The sequence below is a fragment of the Rhipicephalus microplus genome, chromosome 1 (assembly GCF_043290135.1).
Source record: "Rhipicephalus microplus isolate Deutch F79 chromosome 1, USDA_Rmic, whole genome shotgun sequence".
Taxonomy (NCBI): Eukaryota; Metazoa; Arthropoda; class Arachnida; order Ixodida; family Ixodidae; genus Rhipicephalus; species Rhipicephalus microplus.
Window position 1 is genome coordinate 253343004 of NC_134700.1, and position 25327 is coordinate 253368330.

The 25327-nt window shown below is 45.8% G+C and overlaps 1 protein-coding gene across 1 annotated transcript in view; it reads left to right on the top strand.

Moving 5' to 3' along the window:
- The window catches only part of CalpC (calpain C), a 96705-nt gene that overhangs the window by 36686 nt on the left and 34692 nt on the right, over nucleotides 1–25327 (top strand). Inside the window, exon 4 of the mRNA XM_075893400.1 lies at nucleotides 16728–16986. Within this exon, the coding sequence (XP_075749515.1) occupies nucleotides 16728–16986 (259 nt within the window). The remainder of the gene's footprint in view (nucleotides 1–16727; nucleotides 16987–25327) is intronic.

The window sequence follows — 25327 nt, forward strand, 5'->3', positions numbered from 1 at the left end:
CTCTACCGCTGAGTTATCGTGGCGGCTATTCCCCCAGTCACTTTATTGAGTTTATCTGTGAATTTTAACGTGGGAGTGTCAGTCAGCGCCACCTGTAGCCACGGCGGCGAGTGTCGTACACTCTTTTTATGAGCCTGTATGGCGACACTAGCACGTGAACTTATTATGAGCTGGTAGCTGACCGATAGTCCCTCGTATACAACCTAACGGCACCAAGTCTGCCAGTACGAGACCCTCGTTAATGAATAAGGGAAAGAAGTGTGTATACTTAAGAGCTCGTTTTTTCATGTTTTGACACAATATTAATAAGATCTAATAGAAGTAATGCCAAAGAATATAAATATATATATATATATATATATATATATATATATATATATATATATATATATATATATATATATATATATATATATATATATATATATATATATATATATATATATATATATATATATATATATATCGTCTTTCTGAAACGAAAACGTTTCCCAAGAAAGAGAAATAATTAGAAATATAAAGGAAAAACTGGAAGGTTAACCAGGAGGTATACCTGCGGTTTGCTACACTGTACTTGCAAGGGAAAACGAGTAGCAAAATAATGAAACAAGAGAGGAATATAGTAAGCGACGACACTAAACGACCAAAGAAACAAAATACAGCCACGGCTATAGCACCACCGAAGCACTACAAAACAACATTAATATGCAAGAAACAAAACCATGTTCGAGCTGAAAAATAAAGAGAGACCAAATTCACGGCGTGCAGCAGAACACTAACTCGGTTCGCCAGCCTTCTGGCGTGCGTCGAGGAAACAGTCCGCAAACGAGTACAGATGCGACATCGGCACGAAGGAAGTCTGCGCTGCAAGCCAACGCATTCTCTATAGTACCACAGGACAAGCCGGACAAACCAAGCGCTTTGGATCGACCCATTTATCGAAGCGCCGAACGGCGGCGGCAGGTCTCGCGGGGCTTCCGCGGTTCCCCCGTTTGAGACGCTCGTTAGACGCTTTCGCGTGCGCTGCCGGCTGCTCCTCAGGCTCGCCGAAGAAGAGTGCAGCTACCTCGGGTGTGTCCGCGCGCTGAGAAATCGATTTCCCACAAGCACACGCAAAGAAACGCGCGGGAGTCCGCACACACGCTCTGTATGCACCGATCAGAACCTGAAACGCAGCGAGAGCTCACGTACACAGAAGCCGGCATCGAGCCAACGATGCCACATGGGTGCGGCTCTCCGCCGCTCTTACTATGCGGCGGGGCTGCGACATCGTGGACGAGGGATTAAAGAAGGAAAACGAAGAACGCGACTAGAAAATGAAAGCTACTGCCTTGCCAAGTTGCTGCCTCACTAATTCTCTCCGCACGACCGAGTATGTGGATGAGAAGCGATTATATCGCGTGTCGGAACGAGAAGAACAGCATCACGCAGAAGCTGTCGAGCTTGGAGGTGTTTTACTTTCTTCTTCGCACGAGACTCCTCTCGGCCGCTCGAAAAAAAAAAAAAAACGACTTGAAAATGATTCGCAGAGGCTTGCGCAAACTCTAGCTCTCACATCTTACACACCCTCACTGAATACGCAGGTGCACTCGCAGTGGCCTCACGTAATTGTCCCATAATTTCTGTATTACCGACGCTATAGCATTTATTACCGTGGCACGCTTTGAAAAATTTGTCATACCAGATAGTTTTGAAAAATCTCGCTTGGCAGCATCACATTTTTCTCATCTTAAGTACCCATGAAAAAAATCAATGGTGTACTTCTAGAATGGCGGAGATATCATGTACGGGACTACAATGCCGAGTCGTCGTCCCCCCCCCCCCCCCCCTTGGTCTGGCACAGTCTCCCCTATGCCTCCACTGCAACGAGAGTGAATCCCTGCATCATTTCTTCTTATAGCGTGCAGGTTACTGGCAAACCAAAGAAAACGACTGCAGAAGAAACTCTCCGCAGATTGGCTTTAAATTTATCCCATCCGGTGATCCTTTCCTTTGGAGCAACTGAAAAGAGATTTAGCCACAGGAACGTTTGCGAGGCCGTATGCAATTTTCTAAAGGAAAAACGAATAGAATGTTATGCTGAGGTACAAATTCACTTCATTTCATACCATATTAGCTTAATGGTTTTTATTACCTCTATTTATACTATTTCTAATCCATCGTTTACCAATCTTTTCTTTGTGCAAACATCCCTATTTAAATATCCCGGCTGGTAAAACAATTCGACCTCAAAAATGAGGTACCATCCGTTTCATGGCCGATCCCCCGTGGTGGGTTGCGCCAGGACTCTGAGAAACAACCAACCAACCAACATCGAACAGCTACTCTTAACGTATTGCCGGAGTCGTTATTTATTGGACTTATGTAGGTACCTGTTGTTCATTATTCCTTCCCTTTCGACGTCTGAATTGCTTCCGTTTACGTCAATCTCACATTCGCTTCACATCCGAGGTATGCAGCTGTAATCTTATTGATTCAGTTTTGAAAATATCTAATTCTCAGCAATATTTTCTATATACGGTCTGTATTTAAAGAAGTGCTCCGTGTAGCCGGTGGGTTTTGTAATTTTTTTTTATTTCAGTCAGATAAACCTACTTCGTATCGGTCCTGAGGGAACCGAGTATAAGCGTTTCTTTTACATTAAGCTGTTATGAAATTACAACAAAGGTCGCATGCGCTGTAGTTGTCCGCCACCGCCGGTGTCCGCAGCCACTAAAGCACAAAGTAACAAACGAACTAGGTAAACAAAAGAGAATAGGATTCGAACCCGGGTTCCTTACGTGCCATCCCAGTATTCTGGCACTGGGCCACGCCGGGGCTTGAAAGACCGTTGCAAACTGGCCTTGGCAGGCTTGATGTCGGGAAAGGAGTCGCGTTAACATGAGCGATAAGGCGTTTAAGAACAGCGAAGGAACGACCAGGCGTCACACAACGCGACTCGCGTAACAAGTGGGTAGTCGAAAGCTCCAACCCGTTGCAACCACGTCAGGCATAAGTCGGCATCGTAGGCAGCCACAGCATAAAATAAAAAATTGCCCTAAATTCCTTACAGATGTGTAGCGGGTACCACTCTTCTCATGAAAATGACGAATGGACGGCATAGTGAATACCTCTTTACTACACAAAAAAATTATGATGATTAATGACGTAGTCGGTCCCATGCAAGCGTGCTAGTAGCAGTTAACCAAACAGAGTTCTAAAAGGCTCCAGAGAGGCTACTTTTCAGCTCTCGCCGGAACTGTGCTGCGCGTTCCGCGCAGGCCTGGCGGTTTTCCATTTTTTTTCTGTTGTAATGCTAAAAGCTGAGAGCATACGCACCCCTTGAAATATTAAGTCTGTTACCTAAACCCGGTATCACGTATTTCGGCCGTGAACGTTGCTTACTGTGTGAAGTAACAAAAAATCACCTTCCATTCCTGTAAAAGAACCCAACATCCCACCATCAGAGGAAATCGTAACTAGTTTATTTCTGTTTTGGGGGTACGGCGAGTATATTTTCAGAACACAACACGAGTAATAATTTAAATTTTATGGTATTTACTGAAATACTTATTGATATACTAAGCTGCTGCAACTGAAAAATTCATGTGAGAGTATTAGAAGTGCTGCTCTAAAGACTTGCGACAACTTCACAGCACTTGAATCTGCATGGAGGAATATATTTCAGCGCAGTTTGTATGAAACGTACACTATAGCATTTGCTTAACAATTGCTCACACCTACGAGAATGTCAGCTCCACCTACTCCCGCGTTATAGAGCTTAATAAACACTTAATAAATTTTCATTACCTGATTCCGCATATATACACACGCGCGTCTGACAAGCTAGCAAACATACCACACCTACAGAATACAAAACAAAAAAAATGGCTGCGTATCTGGTTCATCATAATCATCATCATCATCATCATCATCATCATCATCAGCAGCAGCAGCAGCAGCAGCAGCAGCAGCAGCAGCCTGACTACGTCCACTGCAGGACAAAGGCCTCTCCCATGTTTCGCCAGTAAACTCGGTCCTGTGCTTGCTGCTGCCAATTTATACCCGTTAACTTCTTAAATCTCATCTGCCCACCTAAACTTCTGTCTCCCCCTAACCCGCTTGCCTTCTCTGGAAATCCAGAGTAGACAAGTTGCTCAGAGAGGCGTATCTCCTTGCTTGGCTGCAAATGTCGTCAAAAGACGATAGTCTTCTGTCTGGAAGCACTGCTTGTGACGCCATAATGCAGCAATGTTGAGGAAACAGAAGATCGTGTAGAACGCAGAGCCACTGGTAGGTGGCAGCATCGTATCATCTTAGCTAAAACCCCTTGATGATTAGGAGACTAATTTTAGCGAAGCGTAGGAAACACGCGCTATTCCGTGCATATATAGCGTAGCATTGTCAGCGCAGCGTAAGAAACACTATGGTCTTTAGAATTACGCATCTATGTACTTTGTAATAAAAAGAACACACCACCTAATACTTACGTACTTATATCGCGCCTCAGATATGCGCATTGTTCACTGTTTGATCGATAATGTCGACAAGTATGAACGCAGCCATCAGATCAAGATAGCTAGGCTTGGAGGAAGTGCTTACAATTTGGCCGGGTGGCTTAATCGCTCCAAGTAACAGACAGACAGACCAAAATTTCTTCGTTCCCAGCGAAGACTATGGTCTTAAAAAAAAATTAGCGTACCTTGCCTTGGGTCATGCAGGGCTGGACCACAGCAGAGCTAGTCCAGCCATGCACGACTCAGCTGTAGTCCTGCATCGGTTGGGTTTTTACACCCTCACCTCTCTCCTTCTGACTCCTTGCTATAGTGCTTGGCTATGCTTGCTGTCACCAAGAAACTTTTTTTTGTCAGGTATTTCTCCGCTTCTCTATCTATAGACCTTTCCCTCTCTCTTTCTCTCTATCTGTACTCTTTCTTTCGCCAATCAGAGTTCGCGGAATAGGGGTACGTGCTTTGAAACACAAATTAGAAATGACAATGGAAAAAACAGCGCATGCCGGTTCATGATAACTTTCTATCTACGGCACACGGCCAACCTCGAGCATAGCAGCTCTGCTGTAATAAAACTGGACTGACAAAGCGAAGCAAAAGAAAAGTGTTTACCACCATTTGACATTTTTCCCGTCTGTCACTTTAATTTATTTTATATTCGCAGTTACACCTTTCTGCTTTTATAATTTAAGGAATCAAAAGATTATTGCAAAACACACACATTCTCACCACATTCGACGCTCTAACTCACTGGAAGAATTTTTCTCTGTCAATTCCGAATCATATCGTAGCGCAAGTAAATGAGGTCACGTGAAAAACACGCGAAGTCAGAGACGCGGGTTTAGTTTTGCTTTATTGTGCCCTTGTTCATTTGCGCTGCATTATAGCTCGGAAATGGCATACCAACAAGCCCGCTTAGCAACTTGAGTTGTTCCGTCAAGCACTGCGCAAGCTAACGTCAATGAAGCAGAATAAATTCCTGCATTATCTTATCTAGAGCTCCACCCGTCTGGAACTGTCTTACAGATACAGCTCCGAGCAACATGGGAGCCCGTAGACTCAGCACAGTTCTCCACCAAGGACCATCCTTTTCCGGTTCTCTGATATTGAAGATAACAACAGCAACACGCCGCGCCTTGCTCCCGAAACAAGGTGCGGCTAGTCACGATACCCGCGCCGCAATGAGAACACTTTGACAGAGCAGCCCTCATGATCTGACCTGCTTGGTCAGGGTTGTTAGGCATGTATTTTGGGCACAATCACTTCCGCGCATCGCACCCGAGTGAGCAGCGAGTTCGGGTCAGTGCGAAAATCAGCCACGCTGGTTCAGCCTCAATAGACAGTGCTGTGAAAAAAAAAATTGTGAAAAAGATTGTGTGAAAAAAAAAAGTTCTCAAAAATACCGAATCACGTTCCGGCAGTAGTTTCGCAGCATCTACATTCCATTCAGTGCTTAGTTACTTCCTCTACTTTTACCTAAATAACTTATCTTTCGCTCCTGATATCTCGCTTTACGACCGGTAATGAAGGATCTGCCACCGTCCCACACTCCTCACTTTCAGACCCATTATGCCCTGCAGTGCACCATTCCCACACAGGTTATGACACATACGTAAACTTCATTTTCGAGCCAATAAGCAGTGGCGTATAGCCAAAAATCATTTTTCGCAGAGTGGGGTAGGGGGGCTCGACCACTCTTCAAGCATGTTGGTGCGTGTTTGAATGTGGGCGTGTATGTATACGTATGCAAAATTGAAAGATTTCATAGGTAAGGGTGGGGGAACTTGAACCCCTTCCTTGCCTATGCCAGGGACTCGAAGAGAGAGAAATAGAGAAGAAAGCAGGGAGCTAGGTTAACCAGTCTTTGACTCGGTTGGCTACACTACACTTCTGGTGGGCGAAAAGAAGAATAACAGAAAGAAAATCTATATTGGAGATTGCCTGCCTATCTGTCAATGCGTACATTTCTCCCTGTACAGCCACGCGTGATACGAATGTGTCTGAGGGATGTTGCAAAGAAACAAAAAAGAAGAAAAGGGGACATTGCTCTTGCGGTGGCTCGCCGGCACATTTTTCATGAAGGCGCATCAGATAGAAACCGTGCGAGAACTTGGCCCGCTCTCCGAACGTCACGTACTGGCCGCCAAGCAACGTGCCAAACGGAACGGCCGGATAGCGCTCTGCGAGCGACCGGGCCAAAAAGGAAGCCTTTTCAAACTGGGCCGCTCTCTCTTGGACCAACCGCCTCGGCTTGGCGATTGTGTGTGTACCGATGCAGGCCCTACAACCAGCGCCCAAGGGGCCACGCTCCATTGCACGCCGACGCAGCACGAAGCCATGGTGCTGCGACACTTCAGGACGCTGGTATAAACATGACGCGCAAAGTGGTCTCGCAAGAGCGATTGCCCGAGTCAACGTGATATCCCATAGATATGGAGTTTAGCTGAAGCAAGGGAGATGCGTTCATATACACACAGACAGACACGCAAACACCACACATGTATGTACCTTCGAATAGCCATGCCATGTTTGTGTCAATGTCAGAAAAAAAAAGTGCTGAAAATTTATTTGAAAATCGGACAAGACGGAAGATTGCATTGACGTTACATGATTGATGGAACGCGAAGAGGATGAAAGCGTTGCGTGAAAATTTTTGTACTTCCCTCCCAATAAATGTTTTCTGCAATGGCCATTACTAACACATTACAGAGCACGTGGTGTCATTTATTTTCCAAATACGTTATTCGAAGACGTTGGGTATATTTAAAGTGTGATGTATATCTGCGTTATTCGTACACTGTACGCAGCATTAGACGCACGAAAAAAAAAAGTTTTCCAGGAATGCGAAACACACAGATGGAGATAATGTAGAATGTGCTACAAGGAACCAGGTAGCCGATGTCGCAGGATGAATGACAAGAATAGTGGCTTATGTAAACGTATTCTGACCTCTGCGGCTAGCCGCCACGATAGCTTATATGGCGCTACTCAGCGCATAGCTCAAAGCCACATTATATACCTGGCACGGCTGGAAATTCTCAAATATGAACGGTTATTTCAACGGTGTGCGTCTATGGCTTATGTAGAACAAAGCAAGAACATATTAGTTTAGTTTCGTAAGGTTTGAAGTCTCAAATCAAATCAGACTACGTGTGGCGCCGTAGCGGAAGACTTCACGTAAATATCGACCACCAGGGATCTTTTAACGAGCATGACACGACACGGTACTCGAGTGTCCAGCATTTTGCCTTCATCAAAACACTACCGCTTCGGCGGGGGTCGAACCCGCATCTTTTGGGTCAGCAGGTTATGGTACTGTAAGTACTCGGTCACTGCGGCGGGTTGGATTAGATGCGGAGGTGATATAACATAAAATAATCATGCATCAAAAATAACTACGAACGAGAGTTTTGTTTGCAGAACTATAGCAACGAAGTCAGTCCATTCGGCCCAGTATAAGTAAAGAAAACGCACTGCGATATCGCTTCGAAACATCTACGTACGTGTCTGATATACTCGCACATCGAAAACTCCACGCTTATCAGAGTATTTGTTATAGAGAGCGGATAAATGCAAGCCAGCGATCACCTATATATAGTTAACCTGTATCGGCATACGCATTGTTCGCGTCCCATTGGCTTTGAGAACTTCGTTGGGAACGGGAGCACTTGATGGTTATGTGCTTGGCACTCCGAAACCAAAGTTCACTCACGTTCTCACGAACGGCCGGCTGTGCATGCACACGGACGCATAAACATAAAGAGGAAAAGTGAAAACAGGAAACTGCGTCTACACTATAGACTAACTTTAAGGGCTTTCTGGACAAACTGTATGTAAGGATGACAAGGTTTAGCGTAGAACAATTGTTATTGGCAACACCACGTATATCCGTGAATAACGGTTTCGATCATACAGAAGAATCATACAGAAGAACTTCGCTGTGCTGTGGAACTTATCCCATATGACGTACCTACTGTTCCCAAAATGTTTGTAGCACCGAATGTTCGCTCTGTCTTCCTTAATCTTTTTTTCTGTTCTTATTCTTTCGTAAACAAAAAAATAAACGAGCCACCGCAGAGAGGCTGCACTGGCGAAAGTTCTTTCCCCTGTTTTATTTATGTACCAAGAAAAGGCCGGGAGTTTTGTTACTTTCCTATATAGTGCAAGAACAGCTCACCAGTTCTACCAAAGAAGTCGGCAGACATGATGGAAAAGACCGAAAAAAGCGAGTCCATTCAGGGGTATCGGGGTCACATGCAGCAGCGCACAGGAACATGCCGCGGCCCGTAATCATCGTGGTTGCGAAACTTTTGGGGGTGGTGCAGCGTTTCGAGGGGGGGGGGGGAGAAAAAGCAGAATTAATCTGGTTTCTCTATTTTATTATTTATTATTTTTTGTTGTTCCAAAAACTGGCTCAAGCAAGACTGGTACGGGACATGCTGCCGCCCAGCCACTGTTCCTGACTGGGGCTTTTCTGCCTCCCACCGAAGACACGATGCATTCGCATGCGCGGGCTCTCATTCTATGAGTGCTCATCATTAGAGCCGAAAAGACGTACGAGCTCGCTGCACAGGTTTCTTTCGGTGAACGCATTGTGCGTTTAATGTGTTTATTCTTGTTTCTATTTTTTTTCGTCATTAGAAAATGGGCGGATTTACGAGTTTTACTGTGAACAGGACAGATTACGAATGTGTCTCTCTCTCTCTTTTTTTTTTTACAATGCCGGGTAATGTAAGGTGTGCGTCGCCGTTTTCAACAATCCTAGACTTGCTTCGGCTTCAGTCAAATACTTATAGAAACATGATTTTGATGGGGATAGAAATCCGTAGGGGTATGTGCACATTGGTAAATTTCGAATATCGTATCAGATATATATATATATATATATATATATATATATATATATATATATATATATATATATATATATATATATATATATATATATATAACGGTCTATTCGACTCAACGCGTGCACTGAAGGGCCTTTCTTCGATACCGGTCGCGACAGACGCATTGCTATGGAGTCGCAATGTTAGAGGCTCATGCACTGAGCGATGTGAGCAGGCCTAAAGAAGCCCTGCTCGTCAATATTATCCGAAGCCCTACACTATGTATACGGCGCCTGTCATAGACCGAGTCGCTTTGGAACGTTAAACACTACAAACGAACCAACGAAACACCTATTCGTTACTATAAAAATATTTTTCAAATAGCTTACGAATGCTTCTAAACATCAACTGCATGCAAACATTCACAAACTTGGCGCTAAGGTAGGGTAAACTTTAACGCCACGTACGTGTATAAAACTTTCGAGCTTATGCGTTATGCAGCAGGCAACGTCACTCGGAAAGTCAGACTTTGCCCGAAGGTGGAACGGCGATTCACGCACTACGAAGAGTTCTGTGCGTGCCAAGAATCTGCTTATTCGTTCCCGATTATATCTTATCAGCTCATTTACTCTTGGTTCCAATTTCGCCGTGTCATGACGGTTGTCATTCGCACTCAAAGAAACAAGAATAGTCAGATGAAGTCACAACCAATAAAAAGGAGGACAGCGCTTCTCGTTATGTTCATTACCAGTTGGGTGCTTCGTTGACGCGAGACGAGTGTTTCTTGGAGTCACGAGAAAAAAAAAAAAAAGAGAGCAGCATGACTTCGCATCAAACCGGTCGCGCTGTTGCAGGGACGACAAACTGCGACGCCTCAGTAAGAAGCAAACCGGGAAGACATGCGTTCTGAGGAAAACTTCCGCAGCTTTAAAGGCGCTCCGACGTCTCACGCTGAGCCCAAGAGGCCGAATCCGCACCCCACGTGCGCTGGAATACGGAAGGGACTCGTTAGGGCGAGATTCAAGGCTCCGACCGGCAGCCATGCGTGTAAACGTTCACCAGGGGTGGCTCAACAGCGCGCGAGGAATCAGTCCATCCAGGTCAGGATCCTAAACGTGCGCGTTCTCTGGCGCGCGGCCTCGAAGAGGGCGCCAGGCAGTGTTCCCAAATTAGGCGCCAATTACTGCCGGGCCGAACGACGCGGCAAACAGATCTCCGATGCAGTTGAGTCAATTAGGCACCGCGGCCGCACCTTGCTGCGTCGGCAGTAGGCGCACTCAGTTCGGTGCCCTGTTGCCACTGGACAGCTCGTTTGCGGAAATCAACGACAACCCATAAACATCATCGTCGTCGTCATCGGCCTGAGTATACGTCCGCTGCAGGACAAAGGCATCTCCTATGTTCCGCCAGTCAACTCGGTCCTGTGCTTGCTGCTGCCACTTTATACCCGCAAACTTCCTGATATCGTCTGCCCACCCAATTTTCTGTCTTCCCCCTAGCCCGCTTGCCTTCTCTGGGAATCCAGATTCCAGCCAGTTACCCTTAATGACCAGCGGTTATCCTGCCTACGCACTACATGCCCGGCCCATGTCCATTTCTTCTTCTTGATTTCAACTATGATATCCTTAACCCCGGTTGGTTCCCTGATCCACTTTGCTTTCTTCTTGTCTCTTGAGGTTACACCTATCATTTTCCTTTCCTTCGCTTGCTGCGTCGTCCTCATTTTAAGCTGAACTTTCTCTGTAAACGTCCAGGTTTCTGCTCCGTAGATAAGTACCGCAAGATGCAACTGTTTTATACCTTCCTCTTGAGGGATAGTGGCAATCTACCCATAAACATAAATGTGCCTTATTAAGTGCGTTTCAACTACAATTAAAAGTTTGAGCACATAGCTGATGTTCATAAATTTTAGCATTCTTACGCAATACTACATGGTTCGACCATTTCATTCAAATAAACGACACAAATATAGGATATATAGTCAAGAGTGGAGAGAACAAAGAGAAGTATGGTGGTTAACTGTAATGAGCATCTGGTTTGTTATCTTACACTTAGTGATCAGGGAAGGCAGCGGAAAGATTAAAAGATGGGAGGAGAGATACATAGATACAAACGGAGCACATGCACGCAGTCATTTCTGTTCACAACATTGGGCAACACTCAGCGCGCGGCAGCGGTTCAAGTTCAAGCGCGATAACTATATCTCGAGGAGAGTCATATGCAACAACATCGCTGTATGGTGGATGGACATGCAATTCGATTTCACTGACTTTGAGGAAGTTCCAGTATAAGTCCCCTGTAAATGTATGTTGCTCTATCCGAAAAAAAAGTCTGTGTACTTTGAACCACCCCACTAATATATAATATAATATAATATAATATAATATAATATAATATAATATAATATAATATAATATAATATAATATAATATAATCAGTGTGTAAAATGTATCCGCTATGTGTGGGCCGTAGTGCCAGTTACGTACTGCCTAATTATTTGTGCCAACTCAGTTTTAATTTGATACAATGCGCACACGCTAAGCTATTTACCGAATATATATGGCCTGTAAGAATTACGCTATACACATGCTTCAACGCTGGCGGTAGTGCTGATGTGTTGCCGCACGCCGAGTTTACCATGGTGTTCTTGGCCAGCAATTTCACAGAAACACTCTCGATTTTCTTTGGTATGTCATTATATACGGCACTGGGGTGTAACACTATGTCAGCACACACTACAGGAGTTTTTTTGTAACAACCGTGGGAGTGCGGTGAGTGTACACGAGCCAGATAAATACACAACAGGCGCAGGTATATGAGGTATTGGCACTGAAAGAGCCGCGCATCGCCCATGTAAGCATGGACTGCTCTCTCAAGGTGAAATTCGCAGCTGGGTCTGCAGCTTACTTCGCTCCAAAGTATACGATCATTGTGCTGCAGTGTGACATTGCAGTACCAACTCAGTAAGGTCTGTCTGCACACCGACTCTGACGCCTTGTACCATATACGTGTGGTGGTCAAGGTTCTTCGTTCGTTTTTCGTCGTTGGCTCAATCTCCGGAACTCAGCATTGTAGTTCACTGCACGAAACAATATCTATATATTGAACGAGATCGGCTGAGTTTCCCGCGCAGCTACCGCGCTAGTAAGGCTAACGCTCCGATCACCCCGAGTGGCACAACGCGAATTCGATCTAGGTTGGTCCCTCTCTGCTAGCCGAGCAGGACGAGAAGCCACCGATAGCTGTAGCCGATAAACGCTTCTCCATATGCGATCATCCCCGAGAAGACCACCGCGGGGACATGGAGTGCTAATCTCTGGCTCCCCCAACTCAACGTGACCAGCTTGTTAAGTCACGGCGCACTACCAACACCGTACCGCCTGTGTATACTTTGCTCGATAGTGCAAAAAAAAAGACAAAGGTGAAGAAGAAAAACAAAAAAGGGGGGTGGGGGGCGAACTACAGTGTTTCCTCGTAACACTTATGCTGGCCCGTGCAACTGTGGAACGAACAAATGAACAAACAGTGTATGAACTATAACAGTACATGGCGTGATCCTCGCTATTTCAGTGCTTGCTTAACGTGACTCTAGTTACAGAGGAATCGGTTGTACAGCGCAGCTGAGAAAATAGAGAGAAAAATTAATAAACGTGAACACGCAAAGAAGGGAACGTGACGAGGATGAGCGTCTTTCACGCAAACTATAAAGTGCGTGGCTGAAAAAAAAAAAACGTTTTGCTAACGCTTCGACGCAGCGCAGCGTGGATTGCTAGTCTAGCACGCCGTCGTTCAGATTGCGTTTGTGATGCAATACTTTCAAAGATGCTATCCAAAGAAAGCGTCCGTATTGCTTTCGTCATTGGCTTTGTTGCGATCTCGGCCATTGTCCCGCCTGAGTCGCCTTTCAGGTCTGCGCTATAGACGAATCTTTCTCATCTTCTATAAGTCTGTTTTTTTTACGTGTCCCTCCCACTGATTAAAATGCTCAAGGGTGTCCCAGTGCAAGATTCCGAACTGCCGACGAAGTGGTGCAATTGCATTCTTCACAAACCTCAGAAGAGGCGCACGTTTATGTAAGCAAAATCTACATCTACTCTCTGGATTTCGTGCCGACCGGTTGTGCCCCCACGATCTCCGACGACTGCGCAGCTCTGGCCGACTGGCTCGCACTACGCCATCTCCTGCCGCCGACAAGAGCTCTCACTGAGTGGTGCCCCGTCCTCGGCCTGCTGTGACCGTGTCCATCTTTCCGATCTCCTCCTTACTTCCATCGTTTTCCGTCGTTCGCTGTCCCTGCGCCTCGCTCTCTCCTTCCTCTCTCTATCTATTTACTTTTTAATCCTATCCGTTTAATCTCTCCTTACCTCCATCTCCCGTGAGCTACTGTTGAGGTATACGTCGCACTCTGATGCAGACAGTTACGGGGCTAACTTTTATCTTCTTTTCTCTCTTAAGAATCACATAAATCTACAATAAACGCACGCCAGCGAGACAACAGTCCCTTTGTTATTTGTAGGCAAATAACCACGGATAGCTGTAGTTTCACGCATGACTTTAGGGCGCGCGTAGTAAAAAATAATTCGTAAATAGTCTATCATGGACGTATCAATGCCCGTGGTGTGTGCGCGCGCCTGATAAGCTATAAATTGTACGTCTTACGCCATAATTTTTTTTCTCGAAATGTCCCTAAAGGCACCCCCGAGACACTATTGCATAATTGGTGTCATCATTCGACGCAGTAAGACGCAGGCATCATTGTGACGTAATGCTTTAAGGGGACCCTGAACTTGGAAAAGGTTTGGTAAACGCTGCCAATCAATAGTGGAGGCTCTTGATAACATGTAAGCCAACATTATAGCGTGGCATGCGGCCCGGAATTAATTAATTCTCAGTCACCTTGAAGTGATTGCGGCGAATGACCGCGTACACCAGGTCAAACGAAGAACACGAAAACAAAAGGGAAACGTCCAGCGTTGAACTCCACGCTTGTGTGGCCCCTGTTATTTTCGTGTTCGTCGTTTGACCCGGTGTGCACGGCCATATATGCCTTCATGATAACCAACTAGACGGCAAAAAAGTTTTACTCTAGAAATCGTTCCCTCTTCTGTCGAAAAACGTCATAAACCCAGATTACTGCGCCATAAGCTCAATGTCAAGGGCTATCGGCTTATTTGAGCGTTTCGAACTGCATATTTGTCGCGACCACCGCAAGATGGCGCCACGTGCTTTCGCATTTGCACTAAAAGTAAACCGTGCCTTCGAAGAAAAAAAAAATGCGCCCCGTATCTTCATGTTACACTTCAAATGTCGTCGAAAGACGATAGTCTTGCGTCTAGAAAGAGTGAACAAAACGTTTGTTTGATGTTCTGCGCAAGAAAATCGGTGAATGGTATTCTGGAGGCGCTGCGTTAGAGTGCCTCGAGTGTGCAGCGAAGGCGAACGAGCGCATCAAGTCATGTCACACGTGAGACATGAGCGCTATCTGGCAGTTATCTTGGAAAATGAAGCGCACTCGCCCTGCGCACCCGTCTCGGAGGTAATAAGGTGTAGAACACAAGGCGACGGGTAGGTGCCACCACCGTGTCGTCTTAGCAAAGCGTTGGAAATACTTGCCTTTTCTTGCAAGCGTGGCATTGTCCGCGCAGCGTGATATACGCTACGGTCCTTAGAATTACTTATGTATGCTTTCTCTAGTGCGAAGACACACATACATAATATTAGCGTGTTGTTATGGTGCCTCAAACATGCGCAATAATTGCTTTTTAATTGAAAATCGGACAAATATGAAAGCTGAATCTTGAACATTATTGGTGGGCGCTGCGGATGGGGTGGGCCATTTGGGGTATCGTCTGATGCCGTTTAGGGTACCGTTGAGGGCAGACAAACAGACAAATATACAGACAGACAGACAAAAGTTTTTGCGTTGAATGTCCCCATGAAGGACTATCGTCTTTAAAAATGTGCTGAAGGTTGTAATATCCGTGTTGCACAGGCACCCGCGAGCTCAGTTTAACTCCCTCGTGATTTCCGTGCGCTCACTGCTAAGAAAGGTGGCCGAAAGCGCCTTACGTGTGCGGCAAATCCTTGCGACTCCACTCAAGCTTGACGGATTCCAAACATTTCTGCAGCTGTAAATTGATGAGGCAATGAATTTTTTATTGAAGACATTTGATATTTTAAAAAAGTGTTGTGGGGCACCATTAAGTAAATTGTAAACACTGTGAACTGCTAATAAAGATGGTCTAAAATATCAATATTTACAATAACGAGAAAATGTATATGTAAAATAACATATCACAATGTACGTGCACGTATATAGATAATGTTCTAAAATAGTAATAACAGTTAGGTTTAACATTCGAAAACCACCATATGATTATGATATTTCCAGAGCCATCCGTAGTGGAGGGGTTTGGAAATTTAGACCACCCATGGGGTAACCTGCCTCCATCTATATCTGAGCATGCGGGCCTCAAGCATTTGCGTCTCCATCGAAAATGCGGCCGCCGCCACGGCAGGGCTTCGATTCCGCGACCAGCGGGTCAGCAGTCTGGCACCATTACCAGCACACCATCGTGGCGCGTTAAAAATAGTAATGACAGTAATGCGCTAGTTAATACAAATTACGTGATTTCATTAAGAACAAGGAAGAATGTTAGTCAGTCAAGATGACAATCAAGTAAAAAGATGAGTACCTGTATGCGGAAACCATAGCAAATATGATTGATATGTGGGGTTTAACGTTCCAAAACCACGATTTGATTATGAGAGACGCCGTAGTGGAGGGCTCCGGAAATTTCGACCACCTGGGGTTCTTTAACCTGCGCCCAAATCAGAGCACACGGGCCTACAGCATTTCCGCCGGCACCGGAAATGCAGCCGCTGCAGCCGGGATTCGATCCCGCGACCTGCGAAACCATAGCAAATAACATCGCCAAGAAAATAGAAAGGATAAGTGTAAGTCAGTATGCAGCAGCTCCTGGAAGTATGTGTGAAATTAATTAACACGCGTTGGTGATTTATGGTAATTCTCTCATTTGTTCTTCAGGGCTTTTTTATTTTGTTTGTTTGGCATGAAAAGGTACAAACAACGCCTTAACGTTTCTTTCGTAGCGACACGAAAAAAGCCAGTGGGCAGGAACTGAGCCTCTGAGGCCATTGAATGTCTTTTAGTATAACTCACGAAGAGGAGCGGACAAAAGACAAATCTTGAACGAGCACATGCATTAAAAAATGCCATAACTTATAAATGTCGAATAGCTGATAGGTCGAAGAAAGAAACTGCACGAGAGATGATCCTCGAGCGTTAATCTTCATTGTGTGGCTTTATCTCGCTTTGGGATGTTTATAGAGGTTAGACCATGCACGGGTCTAAAGTAACTGACCGGCTTGAAAATACACGCAGGCGACCGCTGGTTTGTGTCGTGCCTGGGAGTGCTTGCAACCTGCCGCGGCCTGTTCTACCGCGTGGTTCCGGCCGACCAGGGCTTCGGCGAGGCGGACGAGTACGTGGGACTGTTCCGCTTCCGGCTGTGGTGGTGCGGAGACTGGAAGGAAGTGATCGTCGACGACCGGCTGCCCACCGTCAACGGGAAACTCGTGTTCGTCCAGTCCGGCCACGGCTCGCTCTTCTGGGCGGCGCTGCTCGAGAAGGCGTACGCAAAGTGAGCGGCATCAACGTTGTATTCGCTTTCTGCTCCCAGATTTACCCACTCGAAGATTAGAATTAGGATTAGGGTGTTGTAGGTAGCCGGCGGATCTAGCCTTGCGAAATTTGCAGGCAATCACCCCGCCCGGTCTGCCTCATGCGAAGAGGTCCGTATAAGGTTGTATACTATGTCTTTTATAGAACCTCCTTGGTTTACTCAGAACTATTCCCTTGTGGCCCAAACGATCTGACCTGATCAGAAAATGCTGCTTAACTGGCCGAGTCGCACCTTTGTAGTTTATAATAGGCATACTTGATTCAATAGTTCTTCGACTCTATATTTCACAAGTCTGATTAAGCGTGCGGAATAGAATCAGGCACCCTGAATGTATGACAAGATTGCCGCAATTCAAGACATGAAGCGGCAAATAGGGAGAAACAGCAAAGGTGGCCGCATAGGCATAGGTGTGCGCAAAAGGGTGGGGGGGGGGGGGGGTGCAGAGGGGCGCCCCCTTTTAACCAGCTAAGAGGTGGGGGGGGGGGGGGGGGGGTGGAGAGCAATGTACCTTCGTCCTTCCTGAAGGGAAACCCTGCGTACGCCTATAAACATTCATGTGTTTTTTCCACAGCGTTTGAAACACTAATGAAACAATAGACTAATATGGCGCGGTTATATCGTCAACACGAGAAACTCAAATAGGGGATCGAGGTGCACTAGCAGCGCCCTGACCTATTCGCGAAAACTTAAAGTCGAGTCGATAAAGAGGCATTAAAGTATCTTCAAGAACAAGTATTGAATTTAGAAATGCATTCATCCGTAAAGTTTTGTATGCGTCTTCAAAAGGTTGTCACATTCGTTCAAACATAATAATAGTAATACGTGGGGTTTTAAGTCCCAAAACCAGAATATATGCCGGCGTAGCATGCAGCACGTGTGGTTACGTTAAGTAAAGGCCTTGAAGACAGTACGAGCGCGCGCACTTTAGTGAATGCCTGAGCCCGTCTTCGCGTTATTTAATCAACCACAGAGATCCTTAACTCTGTCACAAGGGTGTAAAGGTTTCCTACGGGATTCTTGAGAAAAAAAGCCGCCATATCCACGAAGTGAATGATGATGAGTGGGCGAAGCTCCGGAGGTAAACCTGGTAAACCATGAATCCTCTGTACATTTTGCCCACTCGATTTTATTACATCACTCCCCCTAGCGTACGTCGCCGCACTAAATCGAACGATTGCCTTCAACCAATGACACGCGCCATATGTGACATCATTCCTATTTTATAAGATCTCGCGTCTTTCATCAACTACAAGTACCGCTTTCTAGTTTATAACATCTTGCATCTTTTCATCATCAGCTACAAGTACCACCATCTAGTAAACACTACAAGAACTAAACTAGAGGTGGCTACATACAGGGGACGGTACCGCCATCTAGTGAACACTGCAAGAACTAAACTAGAGGTGGCTACATACAGGGGACGCACAGCCCACGCCCTAAGGAGCTTCGCCCCTAAAACGTAACGCTTGCAAGGCCGTGGCGCAAATGCAGGATTTAAGTGTATACAGTAAAATGTTCACATCCAGTTTTTGCTTTCAGAGCTCTATATAGAATTCAGGCATAGCAATGAATCACGTTTGAATGAATAAACTTGTCCGGCTAATACATCGACAGAAGCTCCGGTGGCTAAGCCATCGAGTTCCGACTCCTTAATCAAATATAGATTCTCAGCTGTCGTCGATGTTGTACACACCCCAAGACATCGCTAATAAGGAATCAAGAGCGTGGAGAAAGGAACCGCGAAGCGAGCACATTTGACACAAGTTTGCTCGTTTAATAATCCCGTTCCGACGAGGAACGAACCGTCCTCGTTTCGTTTCGACTCAAATGGTCACTCTAAAAATAATCGCGCTTTTCCCAGTTCAAAGGCGATATCAGCTCACGAAAAGACGTGCACAGCACAACGAGCACGGAAGGAAACCTCTTGCTTCCCGAAAGAACATGCCTCAGCGGCCGACTTGCCATCCTACGTGTCGGCGCACAATTTCCGACCCTCTCGAGGAACAAAGAGCGAAATAAAGCAAGTTAGCAGGAAGGAAGGAAGGATGGAAGGGTGCGCGGCCGAGCGTGCACAAAGAAGTGACGTCCAAGGAGGCCCCGTTGAAAAGGACTCCCGGGCACGCGACGTGAAGGGACTACCACGCCCACGCCCGCATTCTGTTCGCAGTGAAAAGAAAGGCCCTTGTGCGCGCGTACACGCGTACGCATACGAGTATGAAACATAAAACATGAACGCTCGCCCAGAGAAAGTGGGCGCATGCATGAGCCACTTCGAGCAAGGGCGCACCTGATGCACGCGCGTCTGTTGTGCGAAGGCGCCGGCCTCGTCTTTCTTCCGGCACGTCATCTCGCGCCGCGGCGCCCACATATGCTCGCTCCTTCCCGAGAAATGCGAGCACGACGGAATGAAGAACCGGAGGTAACTGCGCAGTACGACATAATGCGAAAGAATGAATGGGGTGTTATAGAAGCTTATTCGTCGGCACAAATTCGTTGTCAATTTCAACGTGAGCGACTAACTGTCTGCAGGCTTTGTCCCGAGGCGCCTTAGAAATTCGGCTTCCGGTGTTCCACTCATGCAGAGCTGCCGTCTTCAGAGGGGTGGCTCGTTAAGTTGTTATTCCTTACAATTTCCAAGGACAAACGCGGCGGAGAATGGCAACGAGACCCCGTGGTTTTTGTCGTGGGCAGAACTGTTTCGTCATATAGCGCTTTCACACTCGACTTATGGCGATTTACATTGAGAGAACAGGAGTGTAGGGGCAGGGCACTGAAGAGGGGGGAGCAGAGCACTGACAGCAGGGCCACTCAACCTGCCACTGGAATGCGCCGCGCTCCCGGAGGGCAGGTGAGGAGGTGACGAATAGGGGGACCATGCGACTGAAACATTCCAAGCCCCGGCATATTCTTTGTGGGGCAACAGCAAAATACGCGTGAAATTGGTCAGCCACGTATTCTATATTATCCTAATACCTAGTATGTTGCGCAGTGATTGATCCAGCAAAACGTCCAGCTCTCATCGTGGTCACCCGTACAAAACAGCGGTGTCAAACTACACATAGTTGCTACCATTGCGCCGCGCTCGCCGGCTGAAGAAAAATTTGGAGGCTGTGACGTTCAAGGACCACGTGATTCGTCGTACTGCGCCTACTCCGCTTTTCAGGCGAGAGCACTGCAAACTGTTCCTGGCTGCTCTCGGCGCAGCGAAAGCACTCTCGTTCTACCAATGGATGACAGTGCTCCTGCACATGTTTGATGACAGTGCTCCTGCACATGTTTGACCACCGAAACACGCCGACTCTGAAGAGAGCACTTTAAGCGTGCTTTTGAGCGCTCCTGCTCACCCAATGGAATTCGCCATTAGCAACAGCTAAGCGAAATTAAGTCTAGTACGTAACGGCATTCCAAGGAATGGCGTTCCAGGAACTGGTTTTTTGGGGGAGGAACGCCACTGTTCCATTCAGGATCGGTGGAACTGTAACGGTAACGCGTTACATCTACGACGGAACGGCAGGGGAAACGGCGTTCCCTTTCTAAACGTTCCACGGCATTCAACAGGCGTGAGCATCCACGCACCACATCATGCAAAACAGGGCGAACGGCCGACCGCGACTACGCTGCATCCTGGTTTTCACTTCAAGACACCCGCCAGAGGCGCAGAAATATGCGCGACGCCGAAACCAAGTGCGTGCGAAAGGGACAGTTGATTCGACACATCTGAGCCGCAATGCCCGAGGTTTGCCGTCTGTCGTAGAAAGAAAATCAGCAATAATTATGATGATGATGATGATGATGACGACCTAAACGCATGGCTCACACCCACTCTGGAGGATTGGCCAGCAAACGAGTAATTTGATAGAGGGGATCACGAACCACCACATGCTTCCTCCATCATCTTCATTCGGCTTCGCTCTCAGAACAAGTGCACCGATTTGTCCAGTGTGGGATGCAATAACTTCAATGCGCGAGAAAATGGATATAAAGTGAGCAAGAGAAAGAAAGAAAGAAAGAAAGAAAGAAAGAAAGAAAGAGAGAAAGAAAGAAAGAAAGAAAGAAAGAAAGAAAGAAAGAAAGAAAGAAAGAAAGAAAGAAAGAAAGAAAGAAAGAAAGAAAGAAAGAAAGAAACGGTTGGCAAAAAAAAAACAAATCTCGGCGAGGCGAGCGAGATTCGACACCGCCTATCCACGATTCGAAGGCGAGCTTCGTAACCACTTGGCTATCAAATATTTTTTCTGTTATTTATGGCATTTATTTAGTATAGTCATGACACTTTGAAGGAATTCAATACAGGCAGTGAACTGATACGTGTTTAGAAAAATGTTCAACGATTTAGAGTACACCATACTCTACATTGTGTTTAGAAAAAACTGGTAACGATTTAGAGTACTTGGTACTCTACTATGGGAGAGCACTATAGGCTGTCCATTGAAGGCCCCACTCTGCTCGTATTGCGGCCCAACGACGAACACACAGCATGTATGAAGAGTCCGCATTCATCTCTGTAGCGAATATATCAAGTAACGGTGTTTTCCAATCATACACTACAATGTCGAAAAGAATGTACCAGCACCTCACCAATATAAATGTCATTTTGGCTCATTTTCCGTTCGCTCGTATATATGTTTTAGCTGAGTGACCATCCCAATTGAGTGAGATGTTGAGGAAATTATTGGCTACACGTTTCTCTTCAACATGCACGCACGTTAGCAGAGCATATCACAGCTTAGTATAGCAATGTATTGGGAAAGGGTAGTGAATGTGAGGAGGAGAGAGAAGAGCAGAGGAAACGACTATAGACATAGATAGAATGAGAGAAGAAAGATAAATACCAAGAAAGGACGAAAGAGAAAGAAAGAAGGTGAGCGAGTGACTACAGAAAGAGAAAGAAATATGCCTGAAGAAAGAAATAGAAAAATAGAGATAAAGAAAAAGATGGAAGAGAAAAGACAAAACAACAGCGAGAAAAATACTCAGAAGTATGTTGGCCGACTGCAAGCAGGAGACGTCACTAGGTAGTAAGTGTGTTCCAGGGCATTATTTTCTACTCACACCGCAATGTTGAATCAGCGCTCATCTGCGCTGAATCAGCGTCTCAGTATAGTCTCTTTCGGTGCGGTTTCCAGAAAAAAAATAATTATAAAGGTGCATGGGCGGAGATTCTTATTTCAACATCTGAAGGGTGGTATCCTGAATGCATCTTTGAAGGCCATTTTGGAAAGTTCTCCATGTATGGGACTTAAAAATTGACGAGTACGCAAGCTGCAGTTGCTACTTAGACATGCTGGCGTAGTATATAGCCGATGGACCTTAAAAAGGTTTGACTCAGAGCGTTTACTTGGATTCCTTTTCTATAACCTGCTGTCAGCGTTGTCAAATTCTTATAATATGCGTGGCTTGATATGAGCTTACGTTATTTTGTTTCGAGATCAAGTGAAACAATATTTTTATATAAAAAAAGTAAAATGTAACGTTAATGTAACGGCAAGTTTTTTTTTTCTCTCGAAATGTAACTGTAACGCGTTCCTTTCGCATTACAGGAACTTGCGGCAGGAACTTGCGGCGGTAACTCATTCTGAAATTAGAAAAAAAAGACTAGGAACGCGATTGCATTCCAGTTGTAGAGGAACGTGTACTACACTGCAGTGGTGAAATTTGAGGCGGCATCGTTAGGTGTCGGTGGTGCTTCGTGTCCGAAAGTGCGCACGCCCTTGGACTGTGTTTTATATTTAGGGCTTACGTGTGGCATGGCCGCGGCTTCTATGTCAACCAGCTTCCTTCTTTGTTTTGCGATTTTAAGTCGAAAGAGTTAGGCAAGCATGAACTGTCGCGCGCAACTTCATCATCGTCACATGCCCAAGAACGAAAGCACCGCATGTGGTACCCTTACATTTCATCACTGAGACTTCGAGGAAGCACTTAAGTTATTCAAGCACTATACGAAAGCTGCATGTTAGCCTTGGTCACACAGTATCCTTGGTCACACAGTTTAACGGTCATTACGTGTGTCCATACAGATTGTACTTGTCTTCTCAATGATTTGGAGCAAGGCACAGACAAAGCCGTTAGGGTGTCCATATAGAAAGGTCTCTTTTTAGAAGAGTACAGGGCAGTGGAGTTTTTAAACAAATGATCCCGCAACGGAGGCAAATATCAATTAAAAAGAAATCTGAAGCAAACAGAGACCCACGAATGTATAAGATCAATACGAACATACATAGCAAAATGTTAGCTTCTATAGACGGTATCAAGACTGCAAGCGTTGTACCCCCCCCCCCCCTCAATAAAAAAAAACTGCTGGTCACCTCATTTACCAGCTACTAACGTTGAACTAAAAGCATGTTTTGAAGTTTCTTTCAAGGATAAGTAAAGTCTCTCTTTAGTTTTTCAGATAGAGGAGGCGTGCTTGAAGTACAATGGAATCTCTTATAATTTTTACGTAGCTCAAAAGAACATTTATTTGAATATATTTTGTCACATAAAGGAAGGAAAGTGTACAAAATCAGCAGGCTATTTTCTAAAGCTCTTCTCGCTCACCGATGCTATTAGGCACATCAGTAAACGAAACCGGATGTCATCAAGGTATATCAAGGGTCTGTGTTTGTAAACAGTGAAAGGGACGCGTAGATATTGCAAATTTGTCTCGGCCAGCCGACTGAGAGCTAGCCACCGAAACGTTGGAGCAGATTCGAAAGCGAAGCCTGAGGGGCGGCTGGATGGATGCGATGCCTTCGAGCGTACTGCACGCCGCCTCCGTACGAAGAGGAAGCGAGATGCAAAGGGGGGTGTCCGCCAGAGGCAGAGAGCGGTCGGCCGTGCATGCACTGTCGTTACTGTGGCGGCCTCCTGCTGTCTCGTCCGACGCCGGATTCAGACAGCGCTGAATAGAGCGTGCACTGCGCTACCCGTCTGATTCTCTGACATGAATTGCATCAAGCGGTGCTGCACGACGCCAGCGTCCGGCTAAACTTGTCTTCGAACTGGGTTATAGCTGTCTGCCAATATATTAAATTTCCGATACGAAGTGAGCAGTCTTTTTTTGTTGTTATTCGGTTCGTCCTTCACTCAAAAATAAACCGTTCAGTTTTATAACATTCGTATACCTTTAACAATATAACAGACAACAGCTGGAATAGATAAGTTCCGCACAATAGTGTTCAGTCGAATGACTAAATATTTATATACGTTAGGTAAATGAAAACCAATCTTTAAGGCTCGTTTCCTCGTTTGTAACAACGTTAATGAAAACGAACAGATAATGAAGTCAAGGAAAGTATAAGGGGTGTTACTTGTATTGTTTTAATTGTATCCTATAAGGAGGACGAAAATACAACTTGCTGCCGGTCGCGACCAAACCTGGGACCATCGGACGCCGCGTCCGATGTCCACTTCACTTTTTTCCCATCTGTATCACAATTACCATAGTACACTAAAACAGTACTATTAACGTCCGATATACCTTCTTTGGCTTCATTATGTGGTGTATTCTTTTTTGTTAAGGTTAAGCGTTATTGCATAGATGGAGGAGGGTACGAACCATATACATGCTAGGGCTAAGAAAATCAGCTCTAGCCTTGAAGAAGACAAGTTCACTAGTCTAAACGTCTGCTCGATCACAACCCCTGTTCAAGAAATATTTTTCATTACATTATAGTTCAGTAATACAAAGTCTGCTGAGCGAGTTCTGAACACTGTTATTATTCTTTTATTTCGACTGCTATCCATTGCAGGATAAACGTGTAGACAGGGCAGATAAACAACGGTATGCGAGATAAAATTAGTCATGCGTTCAGTGGTCCTTTGTCTTCTGTGACGCGCAGCTCTCTCGCACACGCGCCAAGATCGACAGCGAAGAGGACCACCGTGGCGGTCAGCCTCCCGACCTCGCCGACCTCTCCTGACCGTTTAGCGCCCATAGACGGCCTGTCTTCTGCGCCTCCCTTCCTCGAGTTTATATTTAAGAAGGGCTTGACCTTAATTCCACTTTCTCTCGGTTTCCTGTCCTTTGTTTCGCCCAACCGCCTACACTCGCTACTGCAGCGTTGACGAAAGCTCTCCAGTGCTTTTCACGGCTTTCATTCTGCCGCTGGCCACAGGATCGTTCGTCGCAGAACGACAGCTATGGGAAAAGAAGCAGCGTTAACGCGGTTCTTCACCTGAGTCGCTCGCTCACAGGGTTGTACCGCGAACCGACGAAAGTTGCTGTGTGCGCCACCGACTTGCTATGCCATATGCCGAGCCGAAGGGAGACGCGGCGCGCCTGTCACGGTGCCACTCCATAGTTCACCCCTGAGAATCGCCT